The following is a 22744-nucleotide window of genomic DNA, read 5'->3' as shown; positions in this document are numbered from 1 at the left end:
GAACACTGACCCGAAATTCTGCTACTGCTTTTTCCACAAAGCTCTGCAGTGAAATTTGACAAATACTTAAAAAAAAATTCAGCAAGATGTCAGATATTCATTATGCATTATATAATACGAGATAATTTTGAAAACAGAGTTCATGAGGTGTCAGGAAAAGTATGGATTTTTCAGGATAGTTAAAAAAAAGAAAATAATTCATTTTTGGTTTATCTATATAGCTCCAATTCACAACACATCTCATCTCAAGGCACTTTGTAAAGTCAAATCCAATTAAATCATGCAGACAGATTTGTCAAAATGTTTTCTATCTAAGGAAACCCAGCAGATTGCATCAAGGCATGACAAACAGCGTTCGCTCCTGAAAGAGCGTGGAGCCACAGGGAGAGTCGTCTGCATTGTTGATGGCTTTGCAGCAATCCCTCATACTGAGGATGCATGAAGCGACAGTGGAAGAGGGAAATGTTTGGATTTCTTGACTTTATTCCTTGTACCATTTTCAAAATTTTGCATCCATCCGTCCAACCAGCCACCTCCTCACTGTCTGTGGCATGTGCAGGTTTTGCGATAAAAGACCGACAAATACACAGTGAAGGTTTATTTATGTTTGAATTTTGAAGTTACTTTTGAAATTTAATTCTGGCAGAGAATGTAATGTTGATCTGAACATTGAGTCGGAACCAGCACCAACCAGAGTCTTCTGCAGCTCCTTCAGTGTTGAGTCCCGGCACCCTAAACGTCCATTTTTTTTTTGCCTTTGCACAGCGGATAGGGAAATAATTACACCTCCTAATTGATCTTTGTTAAAACTGTGAGACTGAACAAAATTATAGCTAAGTGCATCTTAGTCAGACACAGGGAAGGGTTGGCATGGTTTACTTTTATTAAAGGCTTTTCATTGAAACGGGTCACAAATCCTGCACTGATGTCAAAGCCAAAGGCACCCCTGCACCAAGAAGGACTAACTCCTCTGACCGCTCGCATACAGTATTTATGCAACAAATAAAAGCGAATGGATTTGGCAGTCTGATAACACTTAGAAAGATTAAAAAACTGATGGCAGATACTGTAGGTGATTGTCATTTAGAATACGTGTCTAACGGCACCAAACGCTTCACTTTAAATGCCCTCGGATGGTCGGCTTGACATCACGTCCGTGTCTTTTCTTCTGTCGGGGGGAAAAGGTTACGGGAAAAGCAAACAATGAGATGACAAACAAGTCAGGAGGACCTAAAGACATCGATCAATAACCAACCCAATCAAGCCAGTAATTACAGTGCACCCACTCCTGGAGTCGCAGCAAAAATGTCTAAATTCACTGACAACTTCACAAAACAATAATAATAAAAAAAAAAACACACTTCAAGTCAAAGAAATGGCCATGATAAGCAGTGTCTCCTGTTGTCCTTCTGTTTAAACAGCGCGTCTTCACTGTAAGGTACTTTTTTTTATTTATAATACAGTAATGCCCCTTTGAAACCACCTGACCTAGCATGCCGTCAAGACTTCATATTCTGTAAAGGAAAGGTTACGATAAAAACTTTACATCTGTGTCAGAACAGAGCTCCAATAAATATACGAGACAACTGAACATCAGTCAGAGAGAGCTTCCTGAGGAGCAGAAAGACCAGAGCCTAGCTATCGTCTGTACACAGTCCCTACAGCTGACCTAGAACTCGTGCAGTTACACTATTACAGCAGGTTTCTGCCCGTATTGATGGCACAACACATTTAAAAAGAGTAAACACTTTAAAAAGTCCCCCCCCCTTCATGTTTGTTCCCTAAAATAAAATGAATAAATAAAAAAAAAATACAATGAAAAATGGTCTCCGGTCATTCAAGTGCAATGGACATAAACGCACGAAACACTGCTTCCCGCGGGTACAGCCATGATGTCGTTTCACCTTCACCTCAGCTGGGATTTGTAGGCGTGGAAAAGGGCTAGCCAGCGCCCTTTACGTTTTTTTTCTTCTTCTTCTTCTTTTTTTTGTTACAGTACTTTACAGTTCAAAGTTAAATACTTAAACAAGCTTTGAATAAAAGGAGAAAAAACCGAGGCAGGAAAAAAACGAGAGCGGAGAAAAGTTCACAAGATGGCATCAGTAGGAATTACTATAAAGTGGTTTTTCCCTGTAATTGCGGTCTCTAAAGTAGTAAACTTCTCCACAGAGTAAACAGACGTAAAGGGAAGGAGGAAGAAGACGCCGGGGTCCCTCTCCAACAAACCGCAGCTTCTCGCTCGTATCCGAAAGGAGAAAGTTTATTCCAGTTCTCATAGCTTTACTTTTCACTTCTCTTTTCTTTTTTTTGTTGTTGTTGTTGAACATTTACAATTTTTTTTATCATTGTGTCGATGAATCCTGTTCATCCAGGTTTCTTTTCTTTTTGATCTTGATGCAGTTTCTTTGTAGTAAAACACCAAAAGTACCAGCTTCAGGTTCCTTCACAGTCCAGTTTAGTGCAAAGCGAACGCACACATCTCCCCTCTTTTTGGTGGCCGGGAGGGTCAGATACCACCCCAGCTTCATGTCTTCGCCAGAACGTTTGACCTGATGAGACAAAAGAAGATCACACAACTAAAAGTTTTTTTTTCTTCTTCTTTTTGGGTGATTTGCACATGAAAAAGTCCAATCAGAGATTTGGTAAGGGAATAAAGGAAGGAAACATATATATATATATATATATATATATATATATACACACACACACACACACACACACACACACACACACACACACACACACACACACACACACACACACACACACACACACACACATACATATATATATATTAGAGCAACTATGATTGCTCTAATTTATCACAGGTGGGACAATGGGTACAAAGTCATTTGCAAGTGTCAGCATAAGATGCACTAGAATTTCCCACCAGCTCTCAGATTGTGGGGGCAAGTTTATATTAGTGAGGAAATATGAGGTTTTCTAGGCTCAACAGTGCAAAATTTTATGATAGCAATCAGAACGTACGGAGATATGAACCTCAGTCATGCCTAAGTCTGCAAATAAGACGAGTAACAAAATAAAGGATTATTCAAAGAAAGGTCGAATACTATGAGTGACTCTAAAGCCTAATATCACTTACAGTTAGTAGAAACATGTTGGTATAACTAAAGATTTACTTTACAACTAAGCCTGCCTGGAGTACGAATAATTTTGGGCTTTACAGTATGTCTTCAGTGTGTCACTAAACCTCTTTTTTTTTAATCAACATCGTCAATTCGTTGGAAAAAGCTACCGAAACTTGATGGTTCTTTCAAGTTTCCAGAATCACAAATTCGTGCTGTTTTTATCCAAGGGTCGTAATGCTTCACATCGTCTCAAAAATCTCCCGTGGACTATCTCTGCACCCGATTCTGCCAGAATTTCATAAATGAGACCCAAAGTGTTTAGACACTGCAGGGGAAGTCCTGCTCCAGTTTAGACCTCAGGTGTCTTCCAGTCCCCCGTCTCAGAACTTGAATGCGTGCTGAGGAGGTAATCCAGCCCTTTTATTCAAGTGTGTGTTAGAATGGGGACATATCTAAAGGTTGCAGGACACCAGCCCCTGAGGAACACTTTAGACCACACGACCACCGTAGGACCAGAAAGGTGCTTCATACGTTTGCTTAAACAGTTTCCCACCTGAGTGCTTTCCACCTGTCCTTCTCCACCTGGTTCTCAGGACTTTCACTCTCATACGATGCAAGGTAGAGTCCTGGGGAAGGGTAAGAAGAGAAGGAGACGTTTTTAAAGGATTATTAAGTAAAAAAAAAAAAAACACAACAAAATAACTCTACATGCCTAAGAGAACCCATTTGCAAGCTGCAGCCTAAAGAAACAACAATACTTTATCCACACAAACTTTAAGCATAAAGTTTGGGGAGTTAGTGTGTTAATATTTACTTTAAGCTCCAAATACTAATCACACTATATTTATTATTTGATGATATGGGAAAAGTAGAAAGTAATCAATGAAGTCAGTGGTGACATTAATTGAAGCCAGCCTCTGCTTCTTAGATTGTTTTTCATCGTTCTAATGTTTAGCTGAAGATGTTACCACTATATTTATGTTTTGTGTCACGGCTGTACTTGACAAAGGTTTAAGCATCTATTTAGCAGAGAAACAGATCCGGGGTGTTAGTTAGACAACAAATGTCAGTCAATAAATAATCAGGGTCTCTGAGAGCGTTCAGGAACTCTTAGCATTATATTTATCACCCAAAAGGCTTAAATAAAACTGAGAATACAGCTCAGTCTGCCAGCCTGGGGGAAGTGCTTCTCACCGTCCTCGCTGAAGATGGGAGCGGTGTGGAGGTAGTGCAGGATGGCCCGGTCCTCCTCGAATGGACACTCCACCTGTTTCCACGTCATGAACTCCCCGACTTGTCGGGCCAGCTCCATAAATTTCTGAACCGAAACAAGCCAAAATATTAAATCACGAGGAAGGAGTCGAGTGAAAAAGGTGCGCTGGGGGAAAAAAGCCCACCTCGAAGTTGACGTGGCCGTTGGGCAGGCGGTTAGCGCAGCCTTCATTCAGGAAATAGATGTCTTTAATCAGCAGGCTGAAGAAGGGAATCACAATCTGAGGAAGACGGAGGAAGGAGACTTAATTAAGGTTAAAAAAACGACATCCAATGATCCAAAGCGAGTGTGCTTCCTGAATATGAGCAGCCGTGCCAAAGCCTCACCCTTTCCCTGTTACTGTTGGCAGTCTGAGAGCGATGGGCGGCGCCCCTCAGGGCCGTCCTGTAGTTGTAAAAGTTTCCTGTTGGATCCATCTGGTGCTGCGAAAGCAAACGGTAACAGACAGTCAGCTTTAGGATGTCACCTGCCTATCTTAGGAAGTCAGAGAAAGGAGCGTGGTTACCTCAAGAATGAAGAATTTGGCAGTTTTGGTTTTGCTCCAAGTCTTCTTCAGTCGTGACACAGGCGTCATGTTCATGCCAGCTGCAGAAAAAAGATGTTATTGTTTAAAATCAAGGCAAGATATGGGCAGTTTGTTAAAATGTTTGACAAAAATGCTATAGCATGAAACCTATTTAAAATGTAAAATGAATATTTGTCCTTTTTGAAGAATTTACAAAATGCAAAGTGAGCCAACAGAGGAAAGTTCTATATCAAATCAATACTTGTTGCTACTAACCCACTAGCATGAGTTCCTTTAACCAAGCGTTAGTCATGCGTTTGATCAACTGGTTATAACTAACATGTACTAACAATAATCAATTTTCCATCTAGGTAGAAATTCACCCTGAAGCAAACAGCTGTAGGACGGGTGAGGAGCAGCCAAACTCTGAGCCTAAGATGAGGTTGTGCAAGATAGATTCAAGTCACATGCAAGGTGACACCAATACAGGAGCTTATTGTGCTGAATCGGCGGAGTCTCTCCCAGTCAGAGATTTCAAAGCAGACTGGACTTTAAAGCACATCAAACTTACGTATTTCCTTTCAAAATTGGAGCATGTCTGGCTGTGCCGTGAGCTCTGAAACCTGCACAAACCAGTAGGAGCCAAGCACACCCGTCTACTGCCTGGAGTGCTTGGACTAAATGTGTTTTTCACAAAACAGTTTCACTTAAGAAGGAAAATGTCTATTGGGTGAATGCAAAAGCGCTTTGAGTGGTCAGAATGACTAGAAAAGGATTATATACATTCAGTCCATTTACCATCATCAAGGCATATGCCTGACCCAATTTTAGTCCGCAGCAGAATGGCAACCCAAAAACAACCATCCTGAAAGCGATCCATGATTGAATCTGTCTGGGATTATAGACAAGAATATGAGCAAAAATCCATTTATCGTTGGTTCTCCAAGCTGTTTGCAAGAATTTACAACTGAGCTCCTTTGAACACAGCGTGCAAGTGTACCAAAAAGGCTCAATGCCGTTTGGAAGCCAAAGCGTGGTCACACCGAACTTTAATGTAGATTTTTCTTCTGTTTATTCAATGCAACTTTTTTGATAGACAAAACCTCTATTATTAAAGGCTTTCTTAGTTTGCAGCATGTATGTTTACACACCAAGCTAAAATCTTTGCGCAGTACTGAATGCACAGTAAAACCGGGAACTCACAGATGATGGCCATCAGGGAGTTGAAGTTTCCGATGTTGAAACACTCTCTGGCCACATCAATGAAGAACTCAATCATCGTGGCTCTCTGCTTCTTCTTCGCTGGCTATAAAATGTTGACCAAATATGTGAGATTTCCATTTAATTTTTTTTTTAATTTTTAAAAAAGTGTATATTAATATTTCCAGACACAAAATATTGTAGTTACAAAAAGTATCCACAGGGTGGCAGTAATGTTCTGTAATACAACCCCAATTTGATGGTTAAAAGTAAATATTCAAGAAAATTGAGAAAAAACGTGCAAACTATACCTTTCATTATAAATATATATTTATTCTGATATCATTTATATATAAGATGTAATATATTTCTATAAAGTTTCTGAGAAAAGCTTCTAATCTGCCCAATATGCAACATTTAGTGTGCCGTTTCTTCTAAAGTCCAGAAACAGAATAACATCATTTCTCACTCACCATGCAGATCTCCGTTGCTACCAGGTAACACAGTCGGTTGAACCACCTGACGTAAGCTTCAAGGTTGGTGGTTTTCTTCTTCTGCTCGCTGAAAGATGGCTGCTGTTGACACACGCGCACACACACACACGCACACACACAAGATGTGAGGCACTGTAGTGATTTGCAGCGACACTAATTAGCTTCCTATGTACAGGCTGACCCCCTGTGAGAGTGTAAATGGCAAAGACTGCGAGCTGAGAGCGGACACGACAGGAGAGGTGGAGGGCAATGGAAAATAACCAGCACGGGATGAGCGAGGGGAAGAGGAGTTCAAGAGACGAAGGGAAAGTAAATCTCCATGGTTACATCAAATGTCCAAGATTAGATACCAGATAGAAGCTTAATGTTTGTTCGCCGTTTCATTCCTCATTCACTGAGGATGGTAAAGGCTGGTAATGAGTAAGTAAACAAACCTGATTAATATTTTCCTGGACGATAGTAAACGTTGTTTTAATGCCCTGCACTCCTAACAGAGTTTGTCTCTCCTCTAAAACCCATTTGACTCTCATAAAAGCTATAAGTGATCCAAAATGTTGTGATCTGAATCATAAACAGGTCACGTCGAAACAGAGAGCAAGTGAACTAAAGCGAGCCTAGCTCCTCAGCTGAAAAGTACGTTTTGCAGATGACACGTCGTTACACCATGACCAAGTTTACTGGAGGTGCATATTAACGCTGTCCTGGGACGCGGCGTCCGTCTCTGTCAGGGGAAACTGATCCAGCAGCATCCACAAGGTCATTGGTGAGGGCTGAAAAGTAGCGTGATATTCTGATGCACTATGAAGCTGCCTTTTTCCAGCATGTAAATGCCAATCATGTTATTAACGGTGATGAAGTGGGAGTCAGTAAGTGGCTATATTTAAATCCCCCGCAATTTGTAGTGGGGACTAACAGTTCGGACATCTCTAATTATTATTATGCCCGCCTCATTTTGAAACATGGAAGAAAACATTGACAGATGAGGAAGGGGATCTCTAGTCTTTAAGCTTGAAAAGTAGACTGGATCAAAGTTGAACACTGTTCCTCGTATAAGTCACACCAAATAACGAACCTGCTTAACGGGTGTAACATGCTGAAATAACTTCAGTAATTTATACTGTAAAACGCAACTCCAGAGTTCAAAAATAAAGTTTAATGTAATAGACCATCTTGGGCTGACGCCCGCTGTCTATCGCCTATCATATCTATCAGTCTTGGATCTGACGGGCCTAGTTCTGTTTTAAGGTTTTCCTTTAGGTTAATGTTTCTCTCTACCTGCTTTACCACTGCACCTTCACCTGAGGTCGGGATCTAAACAGATTTATAAACCCACTTCCTGAAAGCTCACCTGTGTACCGTCCAGTGGATCTTTCTGAACGAAGGCTTGGACAAACTCCTCCGGCCCAATATGCCTTAGGTGCTCCTGGAAAAACAGACACGCGGGCATGTTTTGTGGATTTTCATTCATTTTTCATCATTCATTTTATTCATGTCGTTTATTTTATCTTTTTTTTTTTCATTCCAACCGTCTAAATGCTTTAAAGCCACGACAACATGAACAGCTACAACTAGGCACAGACGCATCGGCGGGAGCTATGTGATTAACAACTCTTTCATTTCAGTAATGGAGGCCAATCGATAGGAGGAAGCGATGACTCACGGACGTGACACGCTGGTATCATATGTCCACAGTGACTCTGGGGACAACATCCACTTCTATTAAAAGACAGCGGCAAACTCGAAATGACTCAATCGGCCCATCGCACCTCGAGCTCAAACTCACGTCTGATAAAGAGCTAGAAAGCAGCCCAACGACCAGCTGTTAGTCGGTGCCGGCACAATGTTTAAATCCACTGAAGGCGTCATAAAATCCACAATGTGCGATCTGCACACGCCTACTTGTCTGTCTCTGCTTCTCTTCTAGTGTGTGTGTGTGTGTGTGTGTCAGAGTGTGAAGCTGTCAGGTCATATATATTCGCCATGGTTTCATTCCCTTTGTTCAGGGCCCCGGGCTCTTTGCTGACTTCTGGGGGTGATGTCACCGCTCAGACAAGGGTGCAGGCTTACTCAGGCATGCTGTAAAAAAAATAAAAGCATGCACAGAAATGCAGCCAAACGTCGCCTACGTCGTGACACATGCATGCACTGTGAGGAAAGCTGCAGCTTTTACTGCTATTATGCGTCGTTATACATATTTTATTGCACGTCGTTCCTATGATCTATAAAAAAAAAAAACCTTGACTCTATATGTCCTTCTATTCCCATAACTTAAAATGGCTCAGGAGCCTGAAATGGGCTCCATCACCACTCATCGTTCATCATCCTTAGCGCCCTTACGCTCCTCCAGCATCCTTTCCACTCTCTTGTCCTCCATCCTCGTTACGTCTCCTACCCTGACCTCCGCCTGACCCCCCTCCGTACCGCTCGCCCTCCCCTCCTTCTTCCCTCAGGACTCACCAGCTCCACGTGGGTGAGCTGCTGTGCCAGCATGTAGGGGTCATTGCAGATGGAGAGAATGTCCTTCTGGATGGGTGGGGGCTTGGTCTTGAAAGCCACGAGCTTGTCGGAGATGGAGGAGGCGTTGAGGGAGACCTTGACGATGCTCTCTTCCCCCTGGCTCATCAGGGCCAACCTCTGGCTCAGCTTCTGCAGCATCTGGTTCAGGGTTTTCCAGTACGCCTGCAGTGGAGAGGAAAAAGGGACGACAAGATGAGCCGGGGAGCGGGAAACTATCAATAACCTCTTTGATGAATAATTTATTAATTTGTCTTGTAGGGCAGTGATAGGCATGGATCAGGATGACTGGGGTGCTTCACGGTGAGCACAAATCCCAGCTCTTAAACACTTTCTCATTTCAAAACCAAAAACTTGAATGTATTTTATTGGGATTTGATGCGACAGGACAACATGAACTGTTGCGTAGCTGTGAAGGGGAACAGAAATGGTGATTTTGGCGGTTTCCAGATTTTTTCGACAAAAAAGAAAAAGAAATGTGAGAAAAGCATTGTTCTCGCACCTTTCATACTTTTCTTTGCAAATAAATGTAAGTATTGAGTATTCGGCTCCACTGAGGAAATCATGTGAGAACCCATCTTCCATCTGCAATAAATCCGCCAGCTTTGCCGTTATTCTCTGCAAGATAGCTGAAGCTCAGTCAGGTTTGATGCAACACATTCATGTGTGGGCTTTGACTGGTCCGTTCTAACACATGGCTGTGTTTTGATCTGAACTTCTAAAGTGAGCTTTCTAACAGGTTTTCTTCCAGAATTATCGTTTATTTAGCTCCATTCAACTTCCCATCAACTCTGACCGGCCTGCCTGTCTCTGCTGAAAGAAAAGTATGACAGCACGATGCCGCCGCAGCAATGTTTCACCCCGCAGACGGTGTGTTCAGGTTGATGTGAAGTGTCAGGCCAAAAATGTCAATTTAGGACTCTGTAAATGGGTTTTCTTGTGGATTAGTTTCAACAATACCTTTATTCAGAACCGGGTTTACTCCTGACACCCTTACAGGCCAGAATGTGTCAAACGCGTGGTTATTGTTTTCCCTCACAACAGATTTTCCTCCTGAGCTTCCCTCCTGGTCTTCTGCAGCTCCTCCAGAGTTTCCATGGGTCTTTTGCCTGTTTCTCTGCTTAATGCTTTCCATGCCTGCCAGCTGAGGAAGTCTGCTATGTCTTGGGAGATTTGCAATTGTGACTTTTCATTTCACTCTTTTCCTTTTCAAATACTGGACTGAGCAGAACTCTTTGGGCTCGAATCCCACTTCACCTCTCAGCAGGTTTATCCCTCCTCTGCTACGTTCCTTATGTTCAGTGATTTTCTCTAACAAACCTCTGAAACTTTCATAGATAAAATTACACACACTGTATCTACTAAATATGCAACATCTAAAGGCTTACCCTTTATTTTATTTAACTGTATAATATTAAAGAGGTTAAATACAAATGCATGTCAAACTTTTCAGATTTTCATTTTGTGAAGGAAATTTTTTATTTTTCTTCCTCTTCAGAAACATGCAAAATCATCTGTTGGTCTCTCACATAAAACACAATGAAGTTTGTTATTGTGATGTGACGAGATGTGAAAAAGTTAAAGCAACAGGAAAACACCGTAGCCTCAAATCAACTAAGGCACTAGAGTACCCGCTCATTTATCAAAGAAGCAAATTATATTGAGAGCACGAGATGATATGAAAGAGAAGTTAATAAGCTGGAGAATAAAAAGTTAAAATGCAACTGTTTTTCAGACTGTTGCAGTAATGCGCTCAGTGTTGTCTGAATCTCTGAGCCCCTCCCTGCAGATGGCTCCACACAGAGGCCATTAGGTCAGTCTGCCTCACAAATGACCCGCAGCCACGGCTCCCACACGCATGCACACACCCATGCTGAGGACAGCCAGCTGTAAATAGCAGCGCATTCATCACCACCTGCCCAGCATCCCGCCGCCTCCTCCCGTTTTCCCCCCGGCTCCTCTGCTCGGACTTCATCGCCCTCCTCCTCCTCCTCCTCCTCCTTCACCGTTTTTCTTCTCTCTCCTCTCTCTGTGGCTCTGCATCCCGTCACCAGATTTCCTCCGCCACTCTCCCTCCTCAATTCTCCTCCAAAGCCACTCCTTTAATATCCTCCTTTTCCTCCCCGAGCTCCACTCTCCCGCTTTACAATATTGTACAACAGCTGGTTTTCAAGCTGACACTGACACTCTCACTTCTTGTGTCAGCTACCACAGTGATAAAAAAAAAAAAAATGAGGCTTTTTTTTTTTTAAGGCTACCACATCTGCTTGCAGCACAACTCTTTATTCAAAATGAGTCAAATATAGACGATGGAAGTCCCTTTTAATGCCAAGGGTTTCCTCTTTAGAGACATTTTCTGACACGCAGGGAAGCTAAAAGTCCCAGTATGTCAGCGACGGTTCCCTGAGGACATTTACCCTCAGGGCGAACTCTTCGGGGAGTCATGATCCAAGCAGAGCTTTTCAGCTAGTTTCAACCTCCTCACACAAAGCATTGTCAGTCTTCAACGTGCCGAGTAAAGCTGCCGATCTGTTCACTGCGCAACAAAAACAGGAATTCGGTTAAACTGTGACACCAGGTCTCTGTGTGAGACGAGCAGGGAGTATGAGTAAAAAAAAGATGCAGTAGCATAAAAAATACGGAGGCGGACACAAAGCCTTCCTAAAGTATTCAGAGCACTTTAACTTTTTCATATTTGCCACAAAGTTCAGAGCATTCTTCCAAGACTTTATGTGATAAGAGACCAACACAAGGTAGTTAATAACCGAGTAGAAAATGTATCTAATTTTTTGCAAGAAAGAAAGTAAAAAGTGGGGGGAAATCTGAAAAGTGTGGAGTGTATTTGTATCCACTGCCTTTACTTTAATATTCCTAAATTAAATCCTGTGCAACCGTTTAACTTCAGAAGCCACAGATTTAGTAAAAATTCTTCAAAGGTTTGTAAGAGATTAAATATTATTTACAAATACATACATAATAAGTTTTCTAGATCGTTTTGGCATGCTGAAAGTGACACTTATTACATAGCTTTCCCAGTTTAACATGCAAATCATTGTTTAAAACCAAACAAAAGGAGATTAACCATTTGTTTAGACTCATTACTAACCAAAATTATTTGTTGGTTTAACTGAAAGATGTCAAAAGGTGGCAAAGTCAGTGCTCAGGTCTGATGGAACAAAAATCAAATGCTTCGGCCTACGCGTGTAAAACCAACGCTGCACAATCCCTTGAAAACACGTTCTGATGCATCTCATTACTCCAGGTAGAAAAAAAGAAAAGTACCCCTGAACACATCATCTCCACAGTGACACGCAGAGGTGGGAGCATCATGCTGTGGGTTGATTTTCCTTTTCACAGACAGGGAAGTTGATCAGACTTCATGGAAAGATAGATTTTTAATAGTAAAAACGATTAAAACCATGTAGCGTTTTCTTTCCACTTAATGGCGTACCTCTTTCTATTGGGAAACCATGAAATATCATTGAAACAGAAAAGGTGAATAGTGTGCAATGTTAAAAGCTTCAGGGGGTGAACATGTTTACGGTGCATTGTATAACTACCTTTTAGTAAGTAAAAATTTCCCTCTGAAATTATAAAATATTTGTAGAACATTGCTGTAGGAAGATAATGTCTATTTGCACACTTTTAGCTTCTTAGGGAGTGTTTGTCTGGTACGTTCACGAAATTGCACAGCATTTTACATCACAAATACAAATTGACCGCTATCTGTCTTTTTTGACCTGAACATTTACATTTTATCAGATGCTAAAGACTATTTGTGCACTTTTTTAGCTTCCCAGGAAGTGTTGTTTGGTCAGAGGTGTCAAGTAATTATGTAAAAATACTTTGTCCCCTCACTTAAGTAGAAATTCTGGTTATTTATACTTTAGTGTAGTAATTATTTTTACCCTACTTTTTACTTATACTCCTTACGTTTTAAAAATAGTCTCATTACTTATTTTCTTTCGGCTTGTTTTCGTTCTCGCTTGTCAATAAAAAAAACAAAAAGAATATTCAGAGAAATAGCGCTACCCGAACAGTGATTTTGATTGTAGCTGGAGGCACTACTACACCAAGTTGTTTGCCAAACGCCCCAACAAAAACGTAAGAAGAAGAACTAAACATAGAAGAACATTCCATTTTTAGGATTATATGTTATTTACATTTTTTTATTAACTGCTTCGAATAATCATTCATTTTGACAACATTGTCTACTGCATACAGTCAACCATAAAAGGGTCATTGTTATAAGAGGGTTATAAGATGGTAACCTAATGCACTCATTTTCATGTCCAGTTGTGTTATCTTACTTCTGTTGCCCCCATCAATTCCCGTAGCTATGCTTGGATGTTCTTTTTACATTCCAGTAATAACAAGTAAAAGGTTATTGATAACATGTCCCTGAAGTTTGACGTTTTGCACTAATACTTAGAGGCAACCAGACATCTGATCTTCTGCTCCATTAAAGTCACGTTGATGATCAGTATTGCACCTAAAGGACCTTTAGCATATTTGCATTGTACTAAATAGTTTGTTTTCAATGGACATATGTAGGGGAAACAGCCAATCCCAATTTTTGTCACTATTAACATCATACTATACATTTATAGTAACCTTTTACTAGAGTAAAAGGTTTGAGTTGATACTTCTACTTATATAGAAGTAGTTTCAAACCCTAGTATCTATACTTATACTTGATTAATAGATATCTTTGTGTTTGGTACATTAAACTTGGAACATTATATTTTTATCTAAATATACCTTATGATCTGTTAACAATTGCAAAGTATTTTCTTCTTTCGATAAGTCTTTCTCTTCTGCTGTGCAGCTTCATTTTAAATGTAAACGTTTTTTCATATTGTGTTTTTGCATTTTTGAGGGTCATCTCTTTGAATGCTCACATCTTTGATTTGTGAGCCAGTGTCTAAGCAAAACTTCACTATGATTACATAATGACAACGAAGACTCTTGATTCTCGATAACTTGGCATACCTCATCGCACGGAGCTATCCTGTGGATGATGTCTTTAAGGTGTCCGACCATCTTCTCGTCCCTGAAGTCTGACGGGAACGTTTCCGTCCATTCTGTCAGCAGCTGCAGGATCTTAGGACCAAACTTGCGTACTTTAACCTGTCGGTCAACAATCGAAAAGTTAAAATAAAAATTAAAAAAACACATCTGTTTGACAGCCTCTGCCCCTTAGCTGCTTCATACACAAACAGGAGAGTGTGTGTGTGTGGTGCGGTGCCGACCGTGTCGAGCGGGCTCTGATCTAGCTGCTGCTGCTTGATGCACTGCTCGCACACCCTGGAGAGCAGCTCCGAAGGCGGAATGAACAGACGGGCGCTCAGCAAGAACGTAAACACATAGGCTTTCTGTGGAAAGAGACAGGAGGACATTTACCGAGATGCTCCCACAACAGCATCCATAAAAGCAGAGCTGCTGGCTGTAATTAAACTAAGCAGAGACTCGAGGCTAGTAATCAAATTAGCACGGCTGTCACCGAGACTGTAAACCGAAACAACTCTCTCAGGCCGCAGTTCAGTCTATAAGCGCTTCCAGAGATTTCCATCTGGAAGACGATCAAAGGAAGGGTTTTAATCAAGCTGACACGGAGACGCGTGGATGAAGGTCAGTAACAAACAGGGCAAAAAGGAGGAAAGGTTTCTTGCCCTGGGGGATCGTGTGAATCCTTAAAAAAAAAAGACATTGTAAGAAATTAGAGCAGTGTTTTGTGCGCTACTGAATCATGGATCAATGTTTTCCCATTTTACCACATCACAACTGCAAACTCCAATGAATTTATCAGGATTTTGTGCATAATCTAAAGTTAATATGATAGCAAAGACTTGTTACACGTAACGACCAAGAAGAGGTGACGTGCATTTGAATTCAGCCCCGCTGAATCAGTACGTTGTACAAACAAACATTCCTGCAATCACAGCCATTCTAACACATAAATATACTTCTAAACCACTATAATGTAGCCCTGGCTCTATGTTTAGCGTCGTTGTTTGGATTGGAACTGAAATCTGTGCCCCACTCCTAAGACTTTGAAGATTTCCTTCCAGGACCTGTATTTACTTCCATCCATCTTCCCTTTCCTTTGGAGCCTCTCCGTCCCTACTGAACAAAAGCATCCTCATAGCATGATGCTGTCAGCACCACGCTTAAGAGTTTTGCATTTAGGCCAAAATGCTACATTTTTGGTCTTATCTGACCAGAGCATCTTCTTCAGCATGTTTGTTATGAGTCTCTAGGCTGCTTATGGCACACTGCAAGCATAACTCTTTCTTTCAACAATGCACCAGAAACTCTTCCATTAAGGCCACACAGAAGGGGTCTGAATGCAAAAGGTCATTCTAGTTTTCACTTTTACTTTGTAGAAACACACAACACTAATATTGCACTACATTATCCCATTAAATCCTAATAAAATAGACACAAAATGAGATCGGTGGTTGTAATGTGCAAAAATATGAAAAACATCAAGGTTGGCTCAAGATTCAGACAACCGTCCTACAGCTTTAGGACTATAAGGAAGAGTCACGAGGAAGAGTAAGAGTTCAAAAAGAGTTGAAATATGTCACTTCTCAATTGCTGCCTTAGATGTCATAATAACTTTGCCTCTCTGTGTGTCATCTTCCTAACCTTTGTCATCCCAATTTCTCAATATTTCATCTTCAAACTACTAAATATATAAAAGCATCCTGCAATTAAATGAGATAAATCTCCTGGTTCGGCTTACCTCGGGGTAGTAGTCCGCAGTGGGCACCAGGTTCTGGATCAGGGTCTCCAGGGAAGCAGAGGTGATAGGAGGCCCATCCGCCAGACAAGCAGCCGGTCCCGGGCCCTCCTGAGGGGCCCCCTCCTCTTCCTCCTCCCCAGGCTCAGCGCAGGCCAGGTGGGGGCTGAAACCACTGGAAGTGGTGAACATGGTGCCTGAGCACACAGTCTGGGGCATTCCTGACTGCAACACAAACAACAGAGGACACTGTAAGTGCTGCCCGAATGGGGAAGAGGAAGAAAGGAAATAACCTGCATGCAGATTCAGGGCGCTCCACTTGTACTTTCCTACTATTAAACACATAAGGTAAATAAAACATAGTGCGGTTAGTTTTGTGGATATTCCCATTATCTACAGTTGATCTGGTTTCTAAAAATGGGAAACGATGACAGAGTTAGACTAAAAATGAATTCTGAGTCACAGAATACTGAAAACTAGATGATGAACCCTTCAGCTCAGCAACTTGATTAGTTCCCTGTGCTTTTTGGAGCCCTGTCACATCATAATCCCATCCTATGCATAACACACTAACAGGCTAGGTTCCCCTTAATTCCCTTTCCTAGTTACTTTCAATATCCCTAAACAGTCAATGTTCTTTTACATTGAATGTTCATTTCTATTGGGATTCTACTGTTTTATCTTATTTTTATCACTTGATTTTAATCGTTGTTTTATTGGTTTTCTGTACAGCGCTCAGTCTGTCAAAGGCACTTAATAAATATTCCTTCCTTCCTTCCTTCCTTCCTTCCTTCCTTCCTTCCTTCCTTCCTTCCTTCCTTCCTTCCTTCCTTCCTTCCTTCCTTCCTTCCTTCCTTCCTTCCTTCCTTCCTTCCTTCCTTCCTTCCTTCCTTTCCATCCATTAGTGCCATCAACGACAACTGAAATAGACAAAGGATTTATATGCGGACTATACAACACAGCATAATGCTTTGGTGTTAATAACATGCAATAGTAACTACTACTACTTCTGTTATTATATTAATAACAATAATATTAAATGTATTTAATGAAAACAAATGTATTTATCAAAGGGCTTTTAAAGCAACAACGACGCTGAACATCACACTGAAAGGTTAAACACAATCAAATCCAGAGGTAAAAAAAAAAGCAAAGCAAAGTTAGAGATAAAAAAATAACAAATAAAGAAAATAATCAAATTGCTGCCCTTATAGCAATAACAAAATGACTAATGCCACCATTCGAAACAGCTGCTTGGACGTAATATTTGCTTGACTCAAATGACACGAATTCACTCTCTGCATGGAAATGACATGTTTAGCGCGACGGATGGACTTTCACTGCCCTTGATGCCCACATCTGATATGGAGCTCAGTTTCTGAAATGCTTAGAGTTCCAGAAAATGGTGGAGAAACTCATGATGAAAAAGAAAGAGAAACGTGATGAAAACGGGGGTTAATCTCAACCAATATCACCATCACAATACTAAACATCAGTTTCAAAATTACAGGTTTTCGTAATATTAAACTAAAGTAACGATCTGTTGAGCCATGGAAGATTTCCACAAAGTTTGTTTTTTATGTCATATCTCCCCTAACATCTCATATTTGTGGAGATTGTCTTGACAAAGCTGTAAACTAAAACAGCATGGCAATATTTTCTATCATCATTATAATGCTTTCACCTCTGCAGGAATTGTGAGTGGCGTCTGAAAGAAAACATTTTATTATTCCTACATTTTTGCATGCTTGGACAAAAAACAACAACAACAACAATGCAACATTTAAGCTGTTATTTAAAGTTTTTGTCAGTAGGGAAAATCTGAAGGTTAGAGACGGGCCTTGATGCAAATGTTGGGATGGTTCCTTAATCTTCTGATGGGTTTTTAACTACTATCATTACCACTGAACCTGCAGCGCAGTTTTTGACATTTAAAGCAAAGGTTACATAAAAGACTTTGTATGTGGTATAGGCCTTAGAAAAATATTTGAAATTGGCCCTAGAAAAACACCGGTTAAAATCGGTACTGGCCAATGAAAAGCCAGACCTCAAATGTGCAAGATCAAATGTGATTGGTTAAATTTTTTTTCTCTCAACCAAATGTATCAAATTAAAAAGAAAACAAATTTAAAATGTTTTATAGTTTTACTGGCCCGGATTGGCTCAAATAATACATAGAATTTAGAAATCAGAGTTAATATTCCCTCGATTGGCCACGATCAATGATTGGCATTTTAAATGGAGCTAATAAAAAATAGATAAAGGATGGGACATAGTCCTTTGAAAAGTATACGGGGATGATCTTCTAATTCATCAACCCATTTTCTTTTAGAGAAATCAGTCAAAATCAGAGGAGGCCTGGTGATAACCAGAAATAACAAGAAATAGGTAAAGTCTCATTGATGCACCTTCAGTAACGGCACGGCGGTCTCGTTGAACTTCTTTTGTATTCATTTGCACATCAAATATTTAGAAATCACGTTCAACGAGGCCAACTAATTATTAAAGGACGTCATACTGTTTTTCTAACTCTCTCCTCCAGTGGATCTCTTTGGGTCTACATTTTTAATATCTAGATCCTCTACAGCAGACAATCTCAGTCTAGTCACCCAGTGACCCGCTTCAATCGTCAGGGTGTGGGTAGCCAGCCCCCCTAAGCCGGCCCCATCTCCCACCCCAAAAACAGACAGGAGAAAATGGAAATGGGTCACTGAGTCGCTGTGGAGACTGCTGTACCCTGCAAGCACTCAGGCGGCCCCAACGCTGCCCTGTACCTCTTTGTCTTTATGAAAGCTGCGGCTAAGATGCTTCATCAAGTCAACAAGCTTTGCTCAGGGCACGCCGGCTACAAAACCAGAGAGCACTGTTATCCTCAGGCTGGAGATTTTTCCAGCTCACAAACAGGAGAAATTTAAACTAGAAAGTGCATCCCAAAAAAACACAACACGATAAAAAAAACGACGCAGGCCGTCGGCGTCCCTCCCCTCTCACAGATCAAAACCGGTGATGACATCCCCTCGTATCAGGTTTCATCTTCAAGGACGGTTTCAAATATCTAAGTGCCGCCGTTGGTTAAAAGCAAAAGAGCTCTACCTCCAGGCATCGCAGCGAGGTCGGTAAAGCACCAGCGTAGATGGCGAAACCTTGGGCCAAAATTATTTCTAAAGTGATCGTGACGTCTCCTTCCTGTTGTTTGTAGCCTAGACAACGGAGCAGAAATAGATGCAGAAACTTACAGCTGCAACTACAGCATTTCTACTGGTACCAGCTTTTGCCAGCCATGCCTCAATTTCCATTCGCTTCCCTGTTGTGCTCTGCTTTGGGTTTTAGGGCAACAAAAATAAAAACACATTTTTGCTCGTGGTTGTTGGTAGAAATATATTTGCAAGCCCGGGGGTTTATTATTAAACCGCTACAAAAAAAAAAAAAAATAGAAATAAAATCCCCAAACGTTGCCATAGAAATTTTGGAAAAACTAGGAAACCACATCACAGCTGCTCTGTTATATTCCAGGCCTTAGCTCTCCATTGTCCCCCTACCTTTTAGCACTTATTCATGCACTTTTGCACACCTAGACACAAATACCCGCAGACAGGCAGACAAAGGGCTGGGGGATGGGAGGCCAGTCTACATAGGAGCTGTTGTTGTGGTCTTCCTTCCTGCTCATATTGACACTATGCCCATATGTCTCATAATGTCTGTGGTCAAAGAGGGCCGGCGTGCTTCTGTCTGCTCTACTTTACTCTGTGGCACCCTGACAAGAGAGCATAAACAGCTAAAAATACAGAACTAACTAGAAAACTTCCCTGGTAATCTGACTGAACTCAGTTTAGGTGAAGTATTATTGAGCACTTCAGTGGGGAAGCTCCGGTGCATCAGCAGACAGCTTAGGTTTAAGTTTTAAATTTTTAAATTGACCCAGAGCATCTCTTCAATTGGCTTATTAGTGCTGCAGAAAAAGAGCTGCTCTTCCTCTCGTAAAAGTTAAACCCTTTCTCTCAATTCGATTCCCTAAAGTGCCAAGTGTGGGGTGTCCTTGCAGCAACCTCCACTGGATTGGATTACAACATGCATCCACGGCGTACCCACCCCGTAAAAAACACAGACATGATCCCATCCAGCCTCCGTCTGTGAGCACAGCAGCACAGGAGGAATGATTTATGGGAAGTAAACGCAGCTTCCTCATGAGAACTGACAGCAGAACCGTCTGCTCAGCTCTAATTGTCTCTGTGATATTATGTGTGAGGTGTTTCATGCATGGCAACGCTCTCTCCGACTCCCACTTTGTGTCTGATTGTCTTCATTCATGTTTTGGAGTTTTTATTCCGCGCGATCACACTGTCACTTATTTCCTCCACTGCTTGCAATAATCTCCAGCACCCCCCTTTTTTTTTGTAGCCCACCACTGATTTTGTATCCCTCCACTTGCCACTCCCTCCACCAGCAATTTTCAGGCTCCGATTTATGATTTCATCACAGCTCTGCCAGCCGGTCTGCAGGATGCGAGCAGAGCTCAGCTCATCAGTGAGCGTGTAAATAAACCAGTCATCAGTTGGCGACCTTGTGTGTCCGTTCCTCTAAGACGGAGCCCTAATGGCTTTATGGTTCACGTGGCAGAGAGCAACACTGAAGTTTTCAAGCAGGTCGAGGCCTAAAACGCCTTGACGTTCTTCTTTTTTCATTCACGTGAAGATTTGCCGTCACGATGGTGAGATTTTACCTGTAACGTGCCCCAAATTTCGATTTTTACAGTCACCTCTGACACATGAGACCCTTGTGCTGCTGTTTTATGAATTATAACCAAACATTACTGTCACTGGAGTCCTGATTTTAGAAGTAGAAGGTGTTGCGTAGAAAAGTATCTGTAGTTCCGTATTCAAAAAGTGGTGGCAGAAAAAGAATGGAGAGGAAGTGTGTTCCACAAATGCAGCTCTAACTACACAGTTCCATCTTTGTTAGTCTTAGTGTTTTAACCAGTTTTTTTTTTAACAAATGTTCCCTTTAAGCTTTAAAATACCTTTCTGACGCTACAATGCTGCTCTTCCTGTTTGACGAACAGTACCTGCACCAAGCTCGGAAACTTACACAAAAAGGGACGTGCATTGCGGGATGACATATGGCGAGTCCCGAAATGAACAAAAACTTCTCACGCGACTGACCAGCGGAAAGCTTTACATTTCATTTCCTTTCAAAACATCTTCTGATGCAGTTTTGCTACCACGGTTGCAGTATTTTTCCTGTTGCATGTGACGTATTTGGCATACGGAAAGATTCACGATTCATCTCAGTGCAGGACGTCCAGACTCCAGACCAATCCCAATTCATCATTCCTCCACCACCGTGCATGGCGGCTGGAATGTGGTGTTTGTTTGTGCCGCTGTGATTTGTTCTCATCCACCACGCCACTATACAAATATAGCAAAGTGTCGCCAGTCTAGTTTTCTGTGTTCAAAAGACCCTGAGAAACATTGGTATAAACATTGTTTTTTCCCCTTATTGTGCTGTCCTTGCTTTAATAGTTATCATCTCAACTGGGCAATGAAGAGTCAGAGATGTCTGAAAAATAAATAAAAGCTGGGTGGAGTGCAGAGAGATCTGACCTTGTGGTAAACTTTCAGGGATTTTCTGTCTTTGGAATGATAGCAACTTGATTTTTTTCTTCCTTGTATATATCGTCTCTCTAAATTCCAGCATGAGCGGGTTGAGATTCTGTCTTTTAGGTCGTTGACTTCAGACGTAGACATGGTTTTCTTTAAGGTCCTTAGAATTAAAACACATACAAGGGAAAAACAAATTCTGACGGTTCTTTGAGAGAGGAATTAATTTTGAATCTGACAGAAATCAAGACATAAAAACATTATTCCTATTCCTGGTTGATCCATTTATAGATGAAAAACGGTGGGAGTTTTTAATTTTGATGCATTTAACAAATAAGAAGAGAAAATTCAGATTTTTCAGCATTTGATTGATCAACGTTGATTAAGGGGAAATTGACTGATCCCATTATTTTTTTGGTGGCTTTTTCTATACACCTGACCATGAAAACCAACAAACCTAGTTAGAGTTAAAGTTACAGTTTGGCAACAAAGTATTCTCAAATGTCCTGATGGCCAACTCTCAGCTCAGTGCTGGGAGTGACAGTCACATTGCTCCCCATCACTTTCCTGCATCGTCAACAGCCGAACCAAAAACACAGCTGTACTTTGTATATAACTTGCTTCCACACCTCTCTGTGCTGAGCTCCCACTGTGCCTGTCACACTGGATCAACTATGCATGAAAAACAACAATACACAGTGAGAATCAAGCAGCTAAGAACAGGTGAGCGTGGCGGTGAGTGCTCCAATTCCCCCGTGAGATCTCCAGCTGTCAGCCAATGGCGGCTCAGCGCTCAGTCTAGACAGCTGAGTAAGTGTCATTGTTCAGGCTGTTATCGCTGCCATCGGAGCGGCTGAGATCCGCCCGCTTTGTTCTGTCTGGAGATTTCTGTCAGCACCCTTGACTTTGGAGCTCTCTATGTGTGGCATGTCTTGATGAAACAATGGCATTCCTGCTTAAGCTGTCAAACAGCGCCCTGACTGAGTTAATCTCTGTATTGTAGTAGCTGCTTCACATGTAGTCTCTGTAAAACCTGCCTCCCCTTTTAAATAGCATCGCTATAAATGGCAGCGTAGGTGTAGGTGTCAGGGTAGAAGACCGGATGACAAACTGGATCTTTTATGGAGGCGTTAACGGCTGAGAACAATCAGCATTAGCTCTTCACGCCGGCCGCTTTGACCTTTTCCATTTGAGAGTCAGAGGTGAAAGGAGGAAAGATGGAGTACAGTGGCAGCTGATTGGGTCCCTGAAGTCTCAGGAGGATTTGCTTTTATGGCAGAGCCATCTCCACACACAATGGAAACCGTCAGCATGTGTGGTAAAATCA

At 41.5% G+C, this 22744-nt stretch overlaps 1 protein-coding gene across 2 annotated transcripts in view; it reads right to left on the bottom strand.

Moving 5' to 3' along the window:
- Window positions 1-860: 860 nt before the first annotated feature.
- The window catches only part of LOC105917441 (ras-GEF domain-containing family member 1C), a 33642-nt gene continuing 11758 nt past the window's right edge, over window positions 861-22744 (bottom strand). Inside the window, exons 2-14 of one of the 2 annotated variants that reach the window (XM_012852283.3) lie at window positions 15824-16045; window positions 14328-14450; window positions 14068-14205; window positions 9019-9240; window positions 7910-7984; window positions 6541-6642; window positions 6071-6173; window positions 4868-4947; window positions 4689-4784; window positions 4487-4582; window positions 4284-4407; window positions 3643-3715; window positions 861-2549 (exon numbers count right to left, since the gene is read on the bottom strand). In XM_012852283.3, coding sequence (XP_012707737.2) covers window positions 2525-2549; window positions 3643-3715; window positions 4284-4407; window positions 4487-4582; window positions 4689-4784; window positions 4868-4947; window positions 6071-6173; window positions 6541-6642; window positions 7910-7984; window positions 9019-9240; window positions 14068-14205; window positions 14328-14450; window positions 15824-16039 — 1473 coding nt within the window. In that variant the 5' untranslated portion in view covers window positions 16040-16045 and the 3' untranslated portion in view covers window positions 861-2524. The remainder of the gene's footprint in view (window positions 2550-3642; window positions 3716-4283; window positions 4408-4486; window positions 4583-4688; window positions 4785-4867; window positions 4948-6070; window positions 6174-6540; window positions 6643-7909; window positions 7985-9018; window positions 9241-14067; window positions 14206-14327; window positions 14451-15823; window positions 16046-22744) is intronic. The other variant, XM_021310791.2, reaches the window with a different exon arrangement.

This window comes from Fundulus heteroclitus, chromosome 23 (assembly GCF_011125445.2).
Source record: "Fundulus heteroclitus isolate FHET01 chromosome 23, MU-UCD_Fhet_4.1, whole genome shotgun sequence".
In the NCBI taxonomy this organism is placed as follows: domain Eukaryota; kingdom Metazoa; phylum Chordata; class Actinopteri; order Cyprinodontiformes; family Fundulidae; genus Fundulus; species Fundulus heteroclitus.
Note: the sequence above shows the minus strand (reverse complement) of the source record. Positions and strands in the feature narration are given on the sequence as shown.